Source organism: Phasianus colchicus, chromosome 5 (assembly GCF_987193195.1).
Source record: "Phasianus colchicus chromosome 5, bPhaCol1.hap1.1, whole genome shotgun sequence".
In the NCBI taxonomy this organism is placed as follows: domain Eukaryota; kingdom Metazoa; phylum Chordata; class Aves; order Galliformes; family Phasianidae; genus Phasianus; species Phasianus colchicus.
The window spans coordinates 20344404-20364973 of record NC_143440.1 but is presented as its reverse complement, the minus strand read 5'-3'; the positions used below and the strand labels follow the sequence as shown (position 1 = coordinate 20364973).

The 20570-nt window shown below is 40.1% G+C and overlaps 2 protein-coding genes across 11 annotated transcripts in view; both read right to left on the bottom strand.

Moving 5' to 3' along the window:
• The window catches only part of PRR5L (proline rich 5 like), a 104271-nt gene extending 101771 nt beyond the window's left edge, over nt 1-2500 (bottom strand). The window contains exon 1 of the mRNA XM_090140795.1: nt 1932-2500. The gene's annotated coding sequence lies outside the window, so the exon portion shown is untranslated. The remainder of the gene's footprint in view (nt 1-1931) is intronic.
• An 88-nt stretch (nt 2501-2588) lies between these two features.
• The window catches only part of LDLRAD3 (low density lipoprotein receptor class A domain containing 3), a 196748-nt gene continuing 178766 nt past the window's right edge, over nt 2589-20570 (bottom strand). For all 10 annotated transcript variants that reach the window (XM_090140801.1, XM_090140809.1, XM_090140802.1 and 7 more), the window contains 2 exons: nt 9020-9365; nt 2589-7469 (listed from right to left, as the gene is read on the bottom strand). In XM_090140801.1, coding sequence (XP_089996927.1) covers nt 7208-7469; nt 9020-9365 — 608 coding nt within the window. In that variant the 3' untranslated portion in view covers nt 2589-7207. The remainder of the gene's footprint in view (nt 7470-9019; nt 9366-20570) is intronic.

The following is a 20570-nucleotide window of genomic DNA, read 5'->3' as shown; positions in this document are numbered from 1 at the left end:
ACCCAGACATCTCCTTGTGACTTGGATCATAATATTCTTGATAAGCAGATCCACGATGCTACAAGTGACTGTGGTACACAACAAAGGCTGTATGAAAAACATTGCTCCTCTCCGGAAAGTACTGAGCAGTAAATTCTGTGTCTCTCATTGCATATTCAGCAGTGACAAGTGATAAAATTATCTCTGATGTGAAAAATTTAGGTCTCTCCTCCTTCCTAAGAGTTACTAGCATGGAAGTGTAAGACTTCCATGGGTTACACCTGTATCAACTAACAAACCATATATTCTTTCTCCTACTCCAAACCTGCACAGGCAAGAGCTGTTTGAATGCATTGCTGGGCAAACAGCATTTTATAAGATAACCCTGTCACAAACAAATGAGAAGAAAAATCTACTGTCAAAAACAACATCATACTTCTTCATCACTGTGCCGTGACATGACTAGCATTTGTCAAAGAAACAGCAAGTACTCCAAGTAACTGTGATAGACCACTCATTCATTCCATCCAGCTGACACTGCCAGAATGCTGTTCTAGAAATGAGCTGTTTTGGATCAAACTGACTATTACCCCTATTGTTCTTACACAGATGAAGTCTCTTGTACTTTTGTACTGAGGAATGATCATGGTCTAAATTCAAAGGAGTTGCTGGCTGTGGTATCAAGGAATGCAGTATAATGCAGTATATATATATATACTTTTTTTTTTTTTTTTTTACTTCAGACAACTGGTATGAATTAACCTAGGTGAACACTACTAAAAAAAGTACTTACCTGTATAGCAGCTATTGGGAAAAGTATAAGAATTGATGGTCCCAAATCAATTCTCAGTGAAATAAGTTTTCTGCGTAGCATCCATTACCAAAGCAACTGTAATACTGAACAACTTTGGGCACATTTCCACAGAAATACTAAGGGCTGGATTGGCCACATAACTGCATAACTGCACTGCCTACTCCCTGCAGCACTTCCCTCAACATGGCTGTAAGGAGTACTGTTGGGATTTTGGGAAGCAGAGCACTACATTTCAGTTTAGTTATTCACACTATGCTTTGTATAAACAGAATTATGCTTTGGATAAACAGAAAATTTAAGTCCCTAGAGATCAATACAGCACTTTTCCAAAGGGCTTTATGCAAAATGCATACCCTCAACTTTGCTATGAAAAGTAAACTTGAAGAGCTGCGAATTTCCACACAAAGATGCCTTTACTCGAAGTAATAACAGCACTTCATTTTGGACTATCGCTTCCAGAAAGGTGAAAAGCCTCTTAGCTCTCTCACCAATAGATAACTGAAGCTGAAAGATTAGGAGACTGCTACAAAACAGCAAGAAAAGATGTCATGAAATCACTGCTGAAATAAACAGCATATTTAATTTTTGAGGTGTAAAAATTAAGGTCTTTAAACAAATTGGAAGCCGAGAGAATAAAATGATTAATCAGGGAGCTTAGCTGGAGAGCATGCTATTTGTTTTCATAAGCAGCTGTCTTCTGAATCAACATTTCTGGAGCGTAGCTCTTGCTGGGACATGACTGAGTGAATCAGCTCCAAGCTCCCCCCTGCAGAGGCTGCATTGTGGCAGCATCAACAGATCCCTCTCCCTTGTGGTGCCGCAGTGAATTCTGAATCCACAGCTCTTTATTCTGGGGCAGTCTGCCAGCGCCAAACAAAGATAACTGTCTGAGCATTTTGGTGAGGGTATGTGACTTAATTAACCAGGATAATAAAAGATAGAATGGACATGCCTTTGCCAAGGTAGTGAGTGGAGATGAGTCACAGAAGTGAAATATGTCAGCTTCTACGTGGTTTCATAGACAGAAATATTTAGACATAATATGTGGACCTATTTTTCCTAGTATGTGAAAAAAATTTCGTAACATAAAGGGCATTTCTCAACACCAGCCCTTTGAGAAGATCATCTCACCACGTACCTCCATAGGAAGAGCGGCTGTGATCCAGATGTCAGGTGGATCTGGAGCTGGTGGGGCTGAGTGTTCCCACGATGATGGCAAGGCTGGCATCGCAACGAGCCCGGGGAGCTCCCTGCCATGGGACTGCAGCCAGACATGCAAACTCTCCAGAACGCCTCAATGCCATCTTGGCTCATGCATCTGGCACGTGGATGGAGGAGATGGAGATGTATGGGGATGCTGTGTTGGGGATGCAAGCGGTGGAAATGAGGAAGGTGGAAAGAGAGAGGTAGAAGGTAATGGTGAAGGCCCTGTAGCTCAGCTAGGAAATGCATGTGCAGCACTCGGTGCTGAGCACAGACCTCTGTCAAGGTCTCAAGAGCTTTGCTACAGAGCAGAGAACAATGGAACAGGGCTGCTTCAGCTGCCTCTGACAGCACCAGCCAAACGGGAAGACAAGAAAGAAATCAGGCAATTTTCATTAGTATAAATATAAGACATATGTATAAGTATATTCTTATACATATATGCACATATGGGTTTCCATTATCACTTTCTTTTTAAAAATAGTGTTTAAAACTCACGACGATTAACAAAACTTAATGCTGTATGCAGGAGAAGATGGATGAAGCCTCACAGAAGAGGCTTCGTGAGATAGGGGACATCTTCACTTGTGAGCAGTATTAAAACACCAACTTTATTCAGGAATACAGAGTACATTTTTGAGGATACCCAGTTTACAAAAGTTTAAGACAAGGTTGGGTTTCAACGCAGCTTCCCTTAAAGCTCTCATACAACATCTTAATTTCAAGTGGAAAAAAAATCTCAAATCAGTGAAAAAGGGACAAATAAAGGCCACAGTTTTGTACTGAGATACATTCCAAGCAGAATCCAGCATGGTACTGAAATTCTTTCTGCAGTTACATATTTTAGTCCATAAATGCAATGCAACCTTGTGCTAATACAACATATTTCAGGTCTCATATGAACTGCAAGAAGAGCACTTGATTACAATTTTAGTTCCAGGCATATATGCAAAATAGCTTCCAATGAGCAACAGTTAAAAACAATACTTGCCATTCGATCACCACTTTTAAAAATACAGCATTAAATTCTTCCTTCATTTAGACAATTTTAAATATTCATTAAAAATTAAATTCAGAATCAGTGTCCCTCTATCCTTTTTATCATTAATAGTTTTTCTTATCTACTAAAACCATTTGTCTTTTCTAAGATGTCTAAAAAGTAAAGCACACAAGATTAACAAGCTGCAGCATTAATTAAAATGAGAGTCATCATCTCTTTCCTCCACCCAACTTCTAAATCTATCACGAGGGTCCCATTAGCTGTATCAAAGTGAAGTGGTGTAAATAAAACTGATTTGATTTAAAGGGAGAGGAAGAACCAGTGCAGAGTTACTGAAAAATCGCAATGCAGTCACAGCACTGCCATGTATGCCACTGCAGGCGCGAGCAGAGAAAATTGTTCAGAGGCTCACTTTTAAAAACATTACTGCCAGTTTTCCATTAGCACAGTACCAGCGAGGTAAATTATAATTTGCCATACAAGGAACTTCATATTATTATCAAGCAGATTCACTAATGGCTTCGTTTTAAAATACACAGCACTCTGACTTCTACAAAGGTTAAAGACAATCAAAACTTCCGAAATTTAAATACACGGTTTTTAAAGGTAATCCAAATCTTATTTCCAACAGCCTAAACCCAATTCCTTTATTTACCTCAAGCAATCATTTCTTCCAACTGTTTTACTGAAATCAAATTTATTAATTAATCCCTGCTCTTAGTGGAACTACTCATTACTGTGGTCACCCCTGAATACAGATCAGGAATCAGAATTTGACTCTGGAGAAATCTGTTTTACTTGTGTAAGAATAGGCCTTTGAAAGAACATTAATTTGTTTAAATATTAAGTATAAAGGAAAGCTCCTGGAGGACGCACCTCAAATTAAAAGGTTAGGAGCAATCACAAACAATAGAATGATTAATTTCAACTTCACCAGCTACAGAAGTCCCACTACACGGCACTTCATGAACGTTTAGCTTCAACCTTACAAGACGAAGATGAAGGAACTGCAGGATTTTCAATGAAATATTTAATTTAATCAGTGCAGTTGTTGCTACCACACTTCTCCAAAGATTCCACTAAATAATGCAGCAGTGCTGTACTAACACTACCAGAAGTGACATGTTATAAACAATTTCAGTATGATACTACAGCAATTTCCAAAGAAACCAGCTAGCAAATCTGTTATAGGTACCAGAAAACTGGAGTAAGATGAAAACCTTTCTTAAAGTTTTAGCATGCCTTTTTGGAACAAAATACTGAACTCCTGTACTCCTCAAAGTGGTCCCCAAAATTAACAACAAAGAGGAAGACAAGGCTTGTTTCTCTTTTTGGATCTCTAGACAATGATATGTAACAACAGCCCCCCCAAACCAACATACAGTCAGAAAGGCACAATCTCCTTTTATAACTGAATTCTAAAAAACTGAAAGATTCCTATACAAAGATAAATACACCCTTAGCTGGAAGGGAAAAATTCACACCACTTAGAATGCTTCTTCCTTTTTTTCTTTTTTTTTTTTTTTTAAAGTCCAAATGGATTATCTTAATGCAAAAGTGACACGAATATATACAACCTGAAAGTGTATCTTCAATATATATATATATATATATATGTACATAAATGACAGTGACTGACACAGACAGAAGCAGCAAGCTATTTCCACTCTTTTCCTACTTCTTAGCAATGCAAGATAATGTTTTTTAGATTCCAAAGGCAAACACGTTTGGTTTGCATATACTGTGTGTCAAAAGACACGTGAAATACAGTCTTTCATGGAAGGCCTGCAAGAGAGATATGTGCCACTTAAGCTACACAGGACACAATGATTAGTTTCACTAATATAGCTTTAGGCTACTTAAACAGGAGAAATGAAAGTCTAATGAATCCACTGTAAACTTTTCAGTAGCAAGTTCTGAAGTCTAATAAAATGTTTCAAAAACTGCAATAAAAAATAAGGCTAATTCTGTTAATGTATTACGTTGTTTGCCTACAGAAGGCTATGCAGATCCCTAAACAAAGGCAACAAGAGGGACAGCAGGGTTTGGCACTCATTCCCGTGCCCACACATGCTGTCACATCAGCTATACTCAAGTTTGACTTACATATAAAATATAGAGCAACTATTTACGTGACAATGACAACAGTCTGCCTAGCAATTTGCAAGGACTGATGAATTAGCCAAATCCTGCTTCATGCATGACAGTGTAACTACACTGCTTGAGCTCCCACCAAGAATGGAATCTGACCGTGGCTTGCATGTTGCTTTACAAGGACCAAGTAGCATCATCTTCAGTGCACTTCAGAATAGGCTGCCTAAGCCCTTAAGTAAAGGCTGCTGTTAATCTATTTCCAAAGAAAGCCAAGACCATCAGCAGTACAGTTTTACAGTGTCCCCACTGTGTCATCTCAGCCCTGGAAGGACCGCTGCTTGTAAATCCATCTGGTGCCTGCCTCCCACATATCATGTCAGATGACTTCAGACACGGAAATAAAAACAAACAAAAACAAACACAAAACCAATTCAGTTTTATGTGTTGGAACTGAGTCTGAACTTTAATCACCTCACTACCTACACCCACACTCAAGAATTCTTGAGTCCTGTGCATCTAACCTTTGGGGGAAAGACGTTACCTCAAACAGGGAGGAAAAAAAGCAGAGGGTTTGGAAAAACAGTAGTTTTCCTCTCTTCCATTAAACAGCAAAGCCTGTTTAATGACAATGTTCATTACTTGGAAGATGAGGAGTGGGAAATGTGTCTAATAGACAAATAGACATAATTCTTCAAGACCAATTTCCCTCCGGACAAGAAAAAATATGCTGCATTCTCTTCTGTATATTAAGTGCAAGCACAGCACTGCAGCAGCATTAAAATTCAGAGTTTACCTTCCCTCTTTCCACTCTGAAAACCTTTACCTTTGAGTTGCTTTCTTGTGGGTGATTCAGCACTGTATACTGAAACATCTTTCATGGGAGACTGTTCTGAGAGTTAAGAGAGAAAAACTCAAAATAGATAAAAGTTTATCCTAAGAAACTAGAATTTGAACCAAATGCATATGAATAATGGCAAACAATTAAGAAAAAGCATTGAGAACATCAAAAGAAAAACGTCAAGATTTTGAAGTTCTACAGATACAAACAGAACTAAACCTATGCAACACATGATGTATATACATACATACAGTATTAAACATGTGTATCCATGCATGTCCATACGCTGACAAGCCCTAAACCTTTCACCCATCTTCAGTTGCTTTAGAAATTAACGAACAAGTCATCCACACAGAAATCTTCCATGATGAGTGTTTGCTTCAGGCTGGTTTTGGTGTTGAAGATGTAGCTGGAAAAGTTTTGGTTTTGTTTGCTTGTTATTTTTTAATTTTTATTTTTTATTTTTAAGAAGAAACACACAGAGTGATGTTGTTTTGCCACATTTGAAGTCTTGCGCTGGTGTGTTGAGCTTCACTGACTCTGTGGTCAGCCTGAAGTCTGACAGATGAGCCAACCTCTGTGGTTTTCCTGAGAAAATCCATGCAAATTTGGCCTCAATACTAGCATTGGGGTGGAGGAATAAAAACAAAAAACACTTGTTTGTACAGTTAGAGAGCTGATGCATTGTCACAAGCTAAAACTGAAAATTACATTCACAAGGAGAAAGTTCTAAGCAAGGAAGAGAAGGGCCATATACAGCATCTTCTGCAATTTGAGTGCTGCCAATGGGCTTAGCACTGGGCTTCTTTCCTCCCAAAGGGCTGCCTCTCTCATGCTTCAATGACCACTACCTGGCACTAGGCAGCAGGAAGAAACAGTTCACAGAGGACAGGAAGCAGTCTAGAAACAAGAGATCTGGCATAGCTTTTGCGTGCAACGTTTGTCAATATTACACATGCACATATATACATTCAAATACAGTATATATTCTGAGAAATACAGCACATCAGTTCTTTGGCATAGCACCATTTCCCTTGCTAGTCTGAACTGGAACCTGCTTGCAGGAATACTGTCAGGAACTGATGCAACTCCACATTCAGCTGTCACAGCTCTGTCTCTGATGAGCACAAAATGCTGAATTAAAAAATTAACTTAACATGGATACAAATCAAGTTGTTATTCAGGCACACGTCTACCTGAACCTTATAGCAACAGCAAATTAACCCACATGGACTAGAAAAAGCGAATCTCTTCTTGTCCGTCCCAGACACTGGAGCAGTTACGCTTCTCTTTCATCAACATGGTTGACCAGAGAATTGCTTGGATCTGCTGTCCTCTCAAGAAGGGTTCTGTGGCCATCCATGCTCTCACGAACATCGCTCGCCCAACCGCTGTCTGTGCCCAGAGGGCTTCCAGCCGTGGGGGTGTCTGTGCTCACCACGCTTCCTGTCCGAGACCGGTAAGGAGGGAGATCTGGCTGATTAGGGGATTCAGATTCAGAACAATAAGGGGGTGGAGGAAGGTCAAACCAAGGTGGTCTGCTGTAAGATACATAACGTAGTAAGAGGTTACTGAAAATAGTGGCATGGAAAACCATACATAAGATTTTTTTCCAATAAAGAATAAAATGAGCAGTATTTCTTGGCATTTCCACAATGAAACCTGTCAGATGATCTTAAACAGACCTTCCCATGTTATTCATGTTATTCCAAAACCTCCAAAGCACCAACCAGGTACCAAGGTTTCTGGTCAGGATGCAACAGAACTAATGACTTCCTGCTTAGCATTCCACAATGATTTTCATAGACATGCGTTGCCAAACAAACCTCAGCTTACCCTCATAGACAAAGAAATAAGAATTTTTCTTGTGTAACTTTTACACAATCTGAGAAAGCACTATAAAAGAAGTAAGGTAAACAGCGGATTTGCATCTGTAGATAAAGATGTGAGCACAAAGCTCTGAAGAAGTGACAAAGATTAACAGCTTAGGGTCTACAAATAAATAATGAACTGAATTCTTCACAAGAATTTTTTTTTGCATACCACATACAAAGCAACTGCTAAGTAGGCAGAGAAAGGATGAGGTACTAGATTCGGTACAACTGTTTTTGGATTCTAATAGTAAAAAAAAGTAAAGGAATGAAAAGGTTTACCAGATGGATATCAGGTATTGGGAGCAATTAGTTCTGAAATTGCAGATGGTTTGCATTGGCCCAGGTGAGAAGCGATTACAATCTGGACTGCTGTTCATTCAGTTGTCCTTACCAATGAAAAGATACCACTATTATGAATGTCAACATTAAGACAAGTAAGCTGCTGCCAAATCAGCAGAGAATAGGAATGTGAATGATTATATTATCATTCCTAGATCCCAGAGACTGTGCTAAAGAATGGTGACAGGGTGACAGCGAACAATTTGGATCATCAAAGTTCCTACTATGCCCTTTTTATGTACAAAGGATGTCAGTCTAGCAATTCTATTTGGAAAGAGTTTACAGGCAGAGGTTAAAACAAAGGTTAATGATGTACAAATAAAACCAGTGTCACCAATACAAAATCAACACACCTGCAAAACTTCAAAGCACTTTCAGCTGCTTAAGAAAAAAAGAACAGAGCTTTCCATTTCAGAGTTTTTTCTTCTCTGTAAAAAGAGAAGTGGCATAAAGCAGAGGGTCTATTCAATTTCTTGATGCAAGAAATGCAGATTTCTTCACTTTATATACTTATTTATCACTCATCTCCAGGGTGTGTATATATATTCTTAATAGTATATCCTACAACCCAGCTAGCTTTTGGCAAAAAATCCAGATGAAGTTTTCAGGTGTTGACTCCAGACCGGCACAGGATATTATAAGAGAAGTTATACATTTCTCTGCGTTTTCCTGCTTCCACAACTGCATGTGCTAAGGTCATGACTTAAGTTTGCCTTATGTGCCTTTAATGGTAATAAAAGCAAGTGAACTTGACAGAATAGCAAAACAGTATCACCATCAAAAGCATAACAAGAATAAACAGGAAGCAGAAGCACAGATGCACACAGCTGCAAGCAGTGTGAAACTTTGGTAAGAACAGAAATAGCTGCTGTACATACCTTTGGTCCAGCACGGCCTCTGAATATGACGGAGGCGAGTCCAGATCCTCTGGCCTGTGGTAGGTCTGGTTGGACATGTACTGGATTCCATTGTTGACGTTGTAGGTAACGCTGCAGTGGTGAGGGTGATCAAGGACCACCAGCCGGGACAGCAGCACAGGGTGCTGCAGGCGATGCACTGGCAGGGTCATGAGATTGTTGCGTTTTCTTTGGTGATGTAGGACTAAGGCAAGAAAGGCCACCACGAGCACAAAAATGACAGAGCTACCAATGATAGCGTAGGTAATACTGGGGTAATAGAGCAGCTGATTTTCTGAGGTCACGTAATCTTGGCCGCTGCCTGCCTCTGCAAAACAAAAGGAGAAGAAAGCCTGAGATTCATTTCATTTTACAATTCTATAATACAACATACGCTTTCTGCTAGCATGCTGTGTGACAAAGCAAGTTTCTTAGCATATTAAAACTACATGCATGCAAAACAGAGACTGGCTGACCATCTCTCAGTTCATTCTCAGCTGTAGTACATGTCTCAGACAAACTAAGAGGGAGAGAGAATGCTGAAGAGCAGGAAAATACACTCTGGTAAAGCATGTGCATTATCGTGAGGTTCACTCAATCATACTTTTCACTCAAACTACTTTTTCCACAGGCTAGAACATCCCTTTCTGAGACACAAGCACAGTTCCATAGCCATATCTGGCAAAGCATACTACAGTCAGAAGTATCATTAAAAGCAAAGATCAGGCTTTTTATAAAGTGTGGTACAACTGATGTTTACTTAGAGCTTATGAAAAAAGGTAACAACTACATCTTCTGCTCCAGAAATCCAGCAGTCCAAAACAAGTAAAAGAAAATACAAATAGCTGCTCAGTAAGTAATTATTTGGACGTTTGTGATCAACAAACCTCCTGCTGGAAGTAATCTAAAAGTAGAAAGGGCGTTGGAACTGCAGATAAAACCACTATTGTAAGCCTGGTAGATGTGATACCAGTAAAAGATGTACAAACTTAAAAGCAAAGAGGTCTAGGAAGGGAAGGACAAAAAAACAAGCAAACAAACAAATGGGTTAGGTTATAATAAAATGAGGAAAAGTAAAATGTGAGTAGGAGTGAGGGCATGACAAATCATATAATTGAGCTTTGATCTGACTTGGAAACGGACAGTGGAATGGCTGAAAATGGTAATTGGGTGGGAAGAAGCAGAAGCATGGCTGCAAACAGCAGCATTATCGGGAAGACTGGTGATGGGAGAAGACGAGCAGATCAGAAGACGTACTTCACATACCATACAGCCAGTGCTTTATGTGCAGGAGGCACTGAGCAATCAGCAAAGTCACCTAAAGACTAAAGAGTATTCTAAAAGAAGTTACGCAGGATTTGTTCAGAGCCACGACACAGGAGAAGGAATTCCTACCCAGGCCCAGGGTCCAGAGAAACAAAAAAGGTAACGGAATTGTAACTCTGGATAACTTCTACATGGACCTTGAACTGCATGCAAATCTTATGAGGGAAAAAAAAACAACAAAGAAGGAGGCAAAATGCAAAGAAGGAAAGCGGCTTAAAGAAGCAAAATGACACATACACTGATGTGACTGCCACACTTCAGTGCCAGGGCTAGGAAACCATGTTCCCCTGACTCCATGTCAGCACCCTGCTGACAAAGTCCAACAGCATCTAACAATTGCCTTCTCTTTTTGGGGAATTTCCATTCCTGTGGAGGCTGTAACTCCTTACAGACACCAAAATAAAAATGCTGTTCTGAGACAAAACATTAATCTATCTCAAGCAAAAACATGAGGCTGAATAAAAGCAAATAAAAAATCCCGACCCCTTGACCCTCTAAAATCCACACAATTATAAGAGGACCATCTATCCCAATTTTTCATTCCCTACACCAAAAGGCTAGGACAGCAAACCTTAACATATGATTTTTCCCTTCCCACCTACCAGCCAAAGACAAGGTCTTGGTCACTCAGAATTGCAAGTGAGCCACTTACAAGTGTCTCTGGGAAAAAATAATGAATCTGACAAAATAGAAGAGTTTTCCTCAAGCACCATTTGTGAATCAAGATCCTTTGGGTATTTCTTGCAATGTTTGTTTTCAGTACTTTACTTTCATGGCAAAACACAAAGCAACATTTGACAGCATCACTAAAAATAACTTTGTATCAGTTAGGTAAGATAATACAACTGAAATTGGCTAATCCTTTCAACATCTCAATTTTAATCAAAGATAGTTTAGTAGAAGGAAGAGAAGGGAAGGAAAGACTGTACTGGAACTAAGAAAACATGATTATCAGTCCTGATACCACAAAGAAAACTACTGCTCTTATACAGACATGCTCTCCTGTCGATACCACTGTAACCGCAGACCAGAGAGCTGCTTTGCAGGCCACCTGTGAGCCACATTTCACCACAGAATAATCCCAGTTTTCATGTCTATGTCACACATCAGTGAGAATCCCTCATGGATTTATTTCCCGACACAGCAGCACTGGAGAGAAAGCAGAAATTGTTGTTACCTGTCTCTGGCTCACTTAGCAAAGTGAACAAAGTCTGCATGAAGAATGTAAGTCAGAGCAAAAGGGAGGAAACAAATTTATATGCATTAGGAAGCTTAATTACAGCTCATCACATATTACTACAGCTTCTCTAACTTCACCTGCTGAATAATGAATTCTTGTCACATAACACAGACAAGGGCCAGCACTGGGAGTGGAGTGACAAGTAGTTCATTTCTACAAAAACATCAAGTTTATATGCAAGGAGTGATCCATGAGTGAATACAATTGTCTATGAATCTTTGGTGCAAGGGAAGTGAAAATGTGATGACATTCCAGTAAAACACCACAAGACTTCCACTCATCTTGGTTCACCCGTTACAGCGCATGGGCAGAAGAGTGAGAACAGAATGCCTCTGCAGACCTGATGAGATGTAATTAGTTACCAAGGGACTATTCTCAGCAACATGGTCTCTCCTCTTTATTAATCTCCATCTTATTAAAAAACAAAGAAAAAATGAGAGCAGTGAATTATATGTCAACAACTTCTGAAAACACATAGGGTTATCTGTCTGTTTCGGATAGGTCCTTTTTAGGTCCTGCATGAAAAACCGCCATAGATACAAAAAGATTTTGCCAAAAATCAGCCATTTTAAAGAGGAGAAAGAATCTGATAACAGCTTTAGGATAATATAGGGCAGGAAAAAAAAAAAGAAAAAAAAAACTAACCATTTGTTTTATCTAGCTTCAAAGCCTTCTCACACAACAGTAGCCTACCTATCTTACAAAGATTTGGAGCAAGTTTGCACTTAACATACTGTTCAGGAGTTCTGGAATTACATCACTTGTTTGCCAGTAATTCTCTATTCCTTTTCAGGTTTTTAGTTTTATTGCCTGTGTTTCCATTTACTTCACCATACCCTTGAAAATAAGAGCAACCTAAGACATGTCTCCACTGGGGCCAGTATAGATCTCTCTCAACCACCAACATAACCAAAACGATGCTGTTTTGAAAACAGCTGATTGGCACAGCCTTTGTATTAGCCCATAAGCAACATTGTTTGGGGGATCTAAATTAGCATCCCCATCAGTTCAGCAAGTACTAGTTTGTGCTACTCTGGCATGATGCTGCGCGGAGGGGTACAGAAATACCCTGTGAAGAGAAAAAAATCAGGTTTTATCTGTCAAGTGCTCTTTCTTGTACCCTGGGCAGTGCTGAGTACTTTGAATACAGACGTTTTTCTCTTTCTGCATGCAAATAATCCGCCTCCCTAAATAGGGAAAGCCTCCATACATAGAGTGTACTATCAAAACACCCTTCTCCCACACCAACATTTTTATTCTTGCCTTATAGGTGGACCCTCTGGCCATAAATACAAAATCTTAATGTCCTTTAGCAAAAGATGCTCACAAATAAGTCCAGTGGTACTCCACTTCCCCTGTGGTGCAGTTTAAACCAGGAAAGACGAATCTTTGTCTCGTCTTCTCCTTTTGCTAACAAAGTCACTAACTGCAAAACTGCTAAAGACTAAAGTAACATTACCTGAGCTTGACTTGTAGCCCTAGAGAAAACACTTGCCATTCAAAAAAAAAGAAATGAACTTCCCTTATTGGTCTCCTTCCAAAATAACATCCCAGAACAAAAACTGCTTTATATGACAGCTAAAAGTAGCCAAACTACAAGACAGTTTTGACTGTAAAAGACATTTGGAGAATGTTTTTTTTTCCATTATCTGATCCTGTTGAAATGAATAACTTAATGGTAATTCAACACACGTTCAAAAAAACGTCACACATCAGAGATGCACGTCGAGCTACTGCAAGAGTAGGGGAGGACGCAATAAGTTCTTCTGCCGTGCTTCTATAACGTGCTGAATAAAAGAAAAGCCACACATGCTCCCTTTCCCCTCATTACTTTATGTTGTCAATGTCTTTAAACGTGAAGAGAAGGCTTTGCATAAAGAGAAAACAGAAGTGCAAATAGCTGCTTCCAAAGATGTCATTCCAGTTTCTCCTAGAACTGTGTGAGCATGCAGGGGTGCAGAAGGGAAGGATGGGAAGCTGACACTGCTTAAATGAATCATACACATTTTGTGCACTTCTTAATAGAGAAAAGGTGAGATAAAACACCACCTGAAAAACCTTAGCCAAACATGCAATACTACTTTAGAAAGAAAAAGCTGCAACTCTTTCGTTCTGCTCCAGTAACTTCCAGCAAATGTTTACACATCACGGAAGGCACTGAACTGAATCTCTTGGTAATACAGCCATCTGCTCCCAGAAGTAGCCAGTATCATCCAGGTAGCTTTAAAGAGTTTTCCTTACTTTCCTACTAAATACAATTTTGCAAAAAAAAAGTTGAGCAGGAAGGCTAATTTAGTTTAAATTCGTGGCGTATTTATTCCTTCATGGTTTTTTTTCCCTTAAGAAGATCTATGTTTTTTAATCACACCACGTATAAACAGTTTATCAATGCCACTTATGCCTATTAAACCTTATTACCTGGGAAATGCTGAATCCACAGACTGGAGATTTTTGGAGTGTAAAAAGCTTTGTGAATAATTTAGGAAAAGACTGATAAAGGAAACATAAGGGGTTGTGCTCAGAAGACCATCTTATTGACTGTGAACAAATTTGCTGTCTCCAAGCTTTTGAAAAGATCTGAGAGTAGCTGCATTAACCGCATTAGGTCTGCCAGACAGTGGGAAGAGGGTCTATTATTTTATCTTTCGCAATCCTCTGCTCAAGCCTGGCTTTTCACAGTTCATCAGAGAAAAAGCTTTTGAAATACATAATCTGAGCAGACATCCGTAGCCTAAATGAACACAAGTCACGGTCCATCTCCAACAAAGACGTTACTGTAACAACACATTTAAATTCCAACTGGTTAAAGAGCAGCTCTGCAGCGGGAAGGTTAAAGATGACAAAAATCAAATACAGACAGGCAGAGCCTCCATGCTATACTTACCTTCTGTGCCACAGCAACACCTAAGGCATCCAGGCTAAGTCTTCAAGCCCCTTACAGACCTCATCTTTGATGATGTCACATGTCCATGCAACAAGCCTTATGTAGATCTGTGCCCTGGACTTTAAAAATGTTCTTTATTCAAGTGATGGCCTTTCTAATTCAGTTATCTTTGTTCCCCTGCATACCTACTGCCCTAGAAACAATATCTATCCCAGACAGCACAGCTCCTTTATGGAGTTTCATGCTCAGTTATCATTAATTCTCCCACACCCAAGCAGCTTCATATTTGCATTAGACACTTGCAGCCAGGATTTGCTTCCCACTGCATTTGAGGAGCATTTCTGCCCTGCTTCAGCTTTCCCTGTTTCATACACAGAAGAGAGATTTATTAATACAAGTGCTACATTACTAAACAGACATTAGTTATGGGAATTGGCCAAAACAATATGGTACAATTACATCTTTACCTATCAGGTGCTTGGCACATTTCTAGGAAAGCAGCAGAATGAAATCCCTTGCTTCTTCCATTTATGCCTACAGGAGTGAGGGCTTCACATCAAGGCAACACTGATGTGCACAGGTATCCTGGCTTGGAAAGGACTCAGGCTATTTCACCACATGCACCTCAGCATTCCTAATAGCCAAGAACTAGAAGCAGAGCAGCCAGTACATCACTTGAGGTAAAACGGAGCACATGGTGGCTCTTACCACAGCTCTAGACGTCACCTACTGGGTGGGTCACTTTCTCATAGTCCTTCTCGCTCCTTGCCCTGTTATGCCCACATGCAATCTAGACAATGATGTTTGGGTAATGTTGGAGAGACAGTGATAACAAGTGTATGCAAAATCTAGATGTTACTGCCCCTCTGCACTGCTGTTCCTTTCAGAGGAGACACAAGCTATGTGCAGAAGTGCTGTTTGCACTGTCTTGATCAAGTCACTTTGCAGACTACCCCACAGCTCTTGGTCTGCAGAAGGACACTCCCAAGCCTCTCTGTACTGACAAGAACTATATTTTCCACAAAAGCATAAGTATTTCAATATAAATCAGCACTCTAAATAGCACAGTATGCATCTTTGCCTTTTCTTTCAGATGACTGAAAAGACATTCATGATCTTCAGTGCCTAATGAAAGACTTCCCTGTATCATGCACTGCAGAAGCTCTGAGCAAGACGATCACTGTTACTGTTTAATAGAATCAAAGGCCACACATAAAGCAGAGAACACACATATATACATATGGACTCACATACAATTGGCCAGCAAAGTACAGATAAGCCTCCAGACAGTATTAGTCAGCAGAACTAGTAGCAGTCTCAGCACATATCATTCAGTACATCTAAATGAGCACATTACCTGGGCCTCACCAGCCTTAAACCCCACATCCTGACCACATAGTACACGAGCAGTGCTTTCAAGTCTGCAGTTGCTGAAAGAGCAGCTGAGTCATCAGACTGAAGATCAAGAGCTTCACCTCTCACATGCCCTCCTTTTTATCTTCTGCTGGGTTGGCTAATTATTCCATGCACTTCACACATTGTAGTTGAAACATTAAAATAAAAAGAAGGAAAAAAAAAGCAAAGCAGCAAACTGAGCAAATAAGTAGAGAAGTGAGAACTACTTAGCAGTACCCATGGCAACTAAAGTTCTAAAATTAACTTGAGAGCAATGTAAAAACCTGCAAAGCCAAGCTCAGCCATTGAGCGTGAAAACAAAAGGTCCAGGCTTGGCACCTAGAAGGAAGCCAAGGAAGAATCTAAAGTATTACTAGAATACAGCTCAGGATCATTCTGACATTGATCTAAGCAGCACTTCCCAGACACAAGATAGTCCAAAAGGCTACTGTAACTTGATTATTAATGCACAGTGAGAATAGAAAACTGAGCTGAAACTGAAAAGCAGGGACAGAACACAAAAAGAACGAACACTGTTCTAATAAAGTTCTCTCCTCTAGATGGAGGGGTTTAGTTACTTCTGTTTGTTTCTTTTTTCCTCTTTTGAAAATGGGCTGTCACCATCAACAAAAGCAGCAAGAAGTTTGTTAATGTATACTTCTCATAACAACATTTTATGACAGAAAGAGGCCACTCAGCAAGAACCGGATGTACGGATATCTCTAGGGTCTCCCACTATTAATGCCCCCCTCCCAACCACCCAGTTACACCTGCTCAGTAAAAGGAAAATCTCAAATAGCAGCAGCTCTTCCAAAATGCAAGCTAATGGCAGCCCGAGCTTATCAAACAAAGCAAGAATGTGTTTCAAAAGAGAAACTATATTCTTCTCATAGGACAAGTGTGCTCTTGGTGCTCTCCTCAAGAGCCATGACAACCAAAAGCATCTTGGATTCTAGCCCTGGCATGCATCCAAATTAGAGGTAAGAGCCACTCATCTTGTACCACAGCCTGCTCCTTTTCCTCAGTCTCCCAGGAGATATTCCAGTCTTGCCTTGTTCAAGTCACAAACTACTCCCAAACTGCTGGAAAAGTCCAGATTTTGATTACTGTACACAATCAATAAGTAGTATTGTATAGTCTTGAAAGATGAGAAGTAATCATTAAATTGTTCATAGCTGGATTCCTGAGGGAAGATCCATAACTATCTATGCTCTAAAGTACTTCTACAGAAAGTGTTACTTTAAAAGCATTAAAAACAAACAAACAAAAAAACAACATAAAAACAAGGAACGTGAATGAGAGAAAGAACATTTTAATGGAAAAGTTAACGTCATCGTGAAATTCAACCAACAAGACATAAGGGGACTCAAAATTAGTCTCCAACAACAGACTCGTCTTCACTTCTTTAACTAAACAAAGACTTAACAAGTGAATTTTCTACTGAATATCTTTGAGAACACTGGAAAATTTATGTACAAATGCACAGTCCTATCTTCTGTAAAGGTTAATTAGTATAACAAAAGTCTGAGGTAGGTAAGAGCCATCTTGCATCAGATCTCTGCTCCCTGCCAGTACCGCAGCACGCACTACCAAGATTAATTCTCAAAGGTCGTAAGCAGTTTCAAGTCAAAAGTAGGAAGAGAAATACATTTATCAAAGGCCATGGGTGACCTTGCCATTTCTACTGCAGTCTGACCCTAAGAGTTTAGAATCTAAGCTTCCATAAAATGCTGAACTAACACTGGAATCATTTTTAACACCTAGAAGGGAAAAAAAGACATCTCAAAACAAAAATTCAACCAATGAAAACCAGAAGATGAAACCTATGTGTTTTTATTGCCTATCACTAAGGGATAGGTGATAAATAAGTCACACCACATTACCAAAACAATACTGCTATCTTGGATGATTCTAAATTGTCAGGCCTGCAAAAAAATGCACGTTATTTCAATAAAACGCCTGGAAAAAGCTGAATGTAGGATGACGTACAGGACAGATGGGTGAAATGCATTTTACAGTATTTATTCTGGAGGTGGGTGAAGAAAGATGCATGCTGCCCAGTGAGAATATGCCCATTAATTTCTTCCTAGATGCTGTATTAGTGCTATGGACAGCTGGCATGTGAGAAGGATAAGGCTTGAAGACATGCGGTGCAGGGTTTATGGAGCCTGCAGAGTCAGCTGTACTTGGCAAGGAAGACTTCTAGCATAAGTTTGATTTAGACATACTGAAAAGTAAGTTTTTAATCAGCTTTTAAATTCAGCCTAATCCTTCAAGGACTATTTTAAGGGATCTGCTCTGTGAAAAAGTGCTAGTGTGAAGCCCGTGCACTGCTTCATGTCTTACGGTAATGAATCCTATCTTTTTCTGGAACTGTGAGAGGGAAAAAATATTGACAGACAAGCAGTCCACAAAACTTCATTCTTTGGGGACAGTGCCCTAACAATTCAGAAACCTTTGGCGGGAGCTGCTGAGGCCTTACCCAGCCCTTGGTGCCACCCTGCAGTGAAAGGTTGGTCATCATCTACACAAAGAAGAGCAAGTGATGGATTCTGCATCTGGGATGGAGCAGCCCTAGCTTTATGTACAAATGGCTGGAGAACAGTCCCATGGAAAGGAATCTGGGGTTCTGGTTGGTGGGAAGCTTAACCTGAGTCAGCAGTGTGCCCTGGCAGCCAGAAGGGCCAATTGTAACCTGCCTGGCACTGCCTCCAGGTGAGGAGAGTTGTCGTCCTGCTCTGCTCTTCTGCTGCAGCTTGACTTCCAGCACTGGATACAGGTTTGGGTGCCACAGTGTAAGAAGAACATAAAACTATTAGAGAGAATTCAGAGGAGGGCTATGAAGATGGGAAAGGAGCTGGAGGGAAAGATGTGTGAGGAGCAGCTGAGGCCTCTTGATCTGTTCAGCCCAGAGCAGAAGAGGTGAAGGCAGGCATCATGGTCATCTACAGCTCTTCACAGGAACACAAGGGGCACCGCTGAGCTCTGCTCTCTGTGACAGCGACAGGGCCCAAGGGAATGCCATTGAGCTGTGTCAGGTGAGAGTCATGCTTGGTGTTAGGGAAAGGTTCCTCCATCAGAAGGTGATGGGCATGGAACAGGCTCCCCAGGGCAGTGGTCATGATCCCAAGCTGCCAGAGCTCACATTCCATTCGGAAAATGTTCTCAGACACTGGGTTTGGGTGGTCCTGTGTGGAGCCACGAGTTGGACTTGATGACCTTTGCAGGTTTCTTCTAACTTGGGATATTCTGTGATGTGGCCTTGAGTAAAAACCAAAAAAGAAAGCAGAGACGCACAAGAGCTGCTACTTCACTCAGTTCCCATCCCAACAGGTACATTACATGTCAGCTAGGCACACCTATCCACCACCCTCCACTGAATGCTTCTGGGATGCAACAGAAAAAACTAGCAGCAAATCCACCCATGTGAAGGTGCATCACAAGAGGGTTTGATTCTCAAAGTTATTCTTAAAGTTGTTCAATGACCATTTCCTTTCAGCTACAAGCATTATAAACTCAGCATACAGCAATGAAATCTTGTCAAACTGTGGCCTCAGAAACTTCACTATGATCAAGGTACAAGGTCTCAGCAAACATCCTGATTGTTTGCAAATCAAACTCCAAATCTCCAATATCGTAAAGGATAAATAAGATATAAAAAGCAATGGCAAAAATGACAGCAGTTGGTTGTGAAAGTGGTTACTGCACTGTCCAGTTTAGCTTTCCCTGTCAGAGGACAGTGAAATCAGAGGGAAAAAAAAATCATAAGAAAAAGTGAAGAAAAAAAACAAAAATGAAGAAAAAAATACACACAAAGAAGCACGCAAAGCAAGGCAGAAAGAAAATAGAAAAAAAGCTGCCATTGAAAGCGAGTATACAAATGGGATATAATTAGTGAGCATCTGAAAGGCATTAACATCAGGAAGAAGAAGATAAACTTGTGTTTTTCATTCTCTGCTAAAATCTCACTTGATCAGAAAATATGACACTGAAAACAGGGAGTTAGAGGGGACTGTTCAAAGGCTGCAGTTGCCATTGGTTCACTACACAACAGAAAGCTTCTTAGAGAGCCCAGAGGGCTGTTCTGGATCTGATACTATTCAGCAAGCATGCAAGTGACAAAGTAGAGAGAACAGGCTTATGCAGTTTGTCTTAGACAATGCTACAAGCGTCCTACCGGACAAGATTAAAATTCAAAATGATCTGAAAACAGGAGAAATGGTCTGGGAGAGATGAGGTGTTAACTGACAGTGAAAAACGCAGCCCCAAACACTACTCGGCTTCAGCAGGGAGTCTCTGCTGATTAAACTCAGGAAAACAGTCAAACAAATAAAAACAAAAGAAATGCAACGGACCAAGAGTTTGAACATTGAGATTGAGAACAGCATGAATAATCAGATGTCCAGAAGACACTATCTACCAAGAATGGTTGTTCAGGCTTGTTCAGGATCAAGTAAGCTTTATAATTAAGCTTTTAACAGTTTTCATACAGAAGCATCATGTTTTGGATTTGAAATGAAAGAGGATCAAAACAATACCTGCCCTGACTAACAATATAAACTTGATGTTTTCAAAAGCTGCAGGAAAGCATTCCAAATGAATAAGATGAGAGATCACATCTTTACTTCATGCATCTAATTGATTAGAGCTGCTACCTTTGTGTTTCAGCAGTAGTAGCCGTAACACAA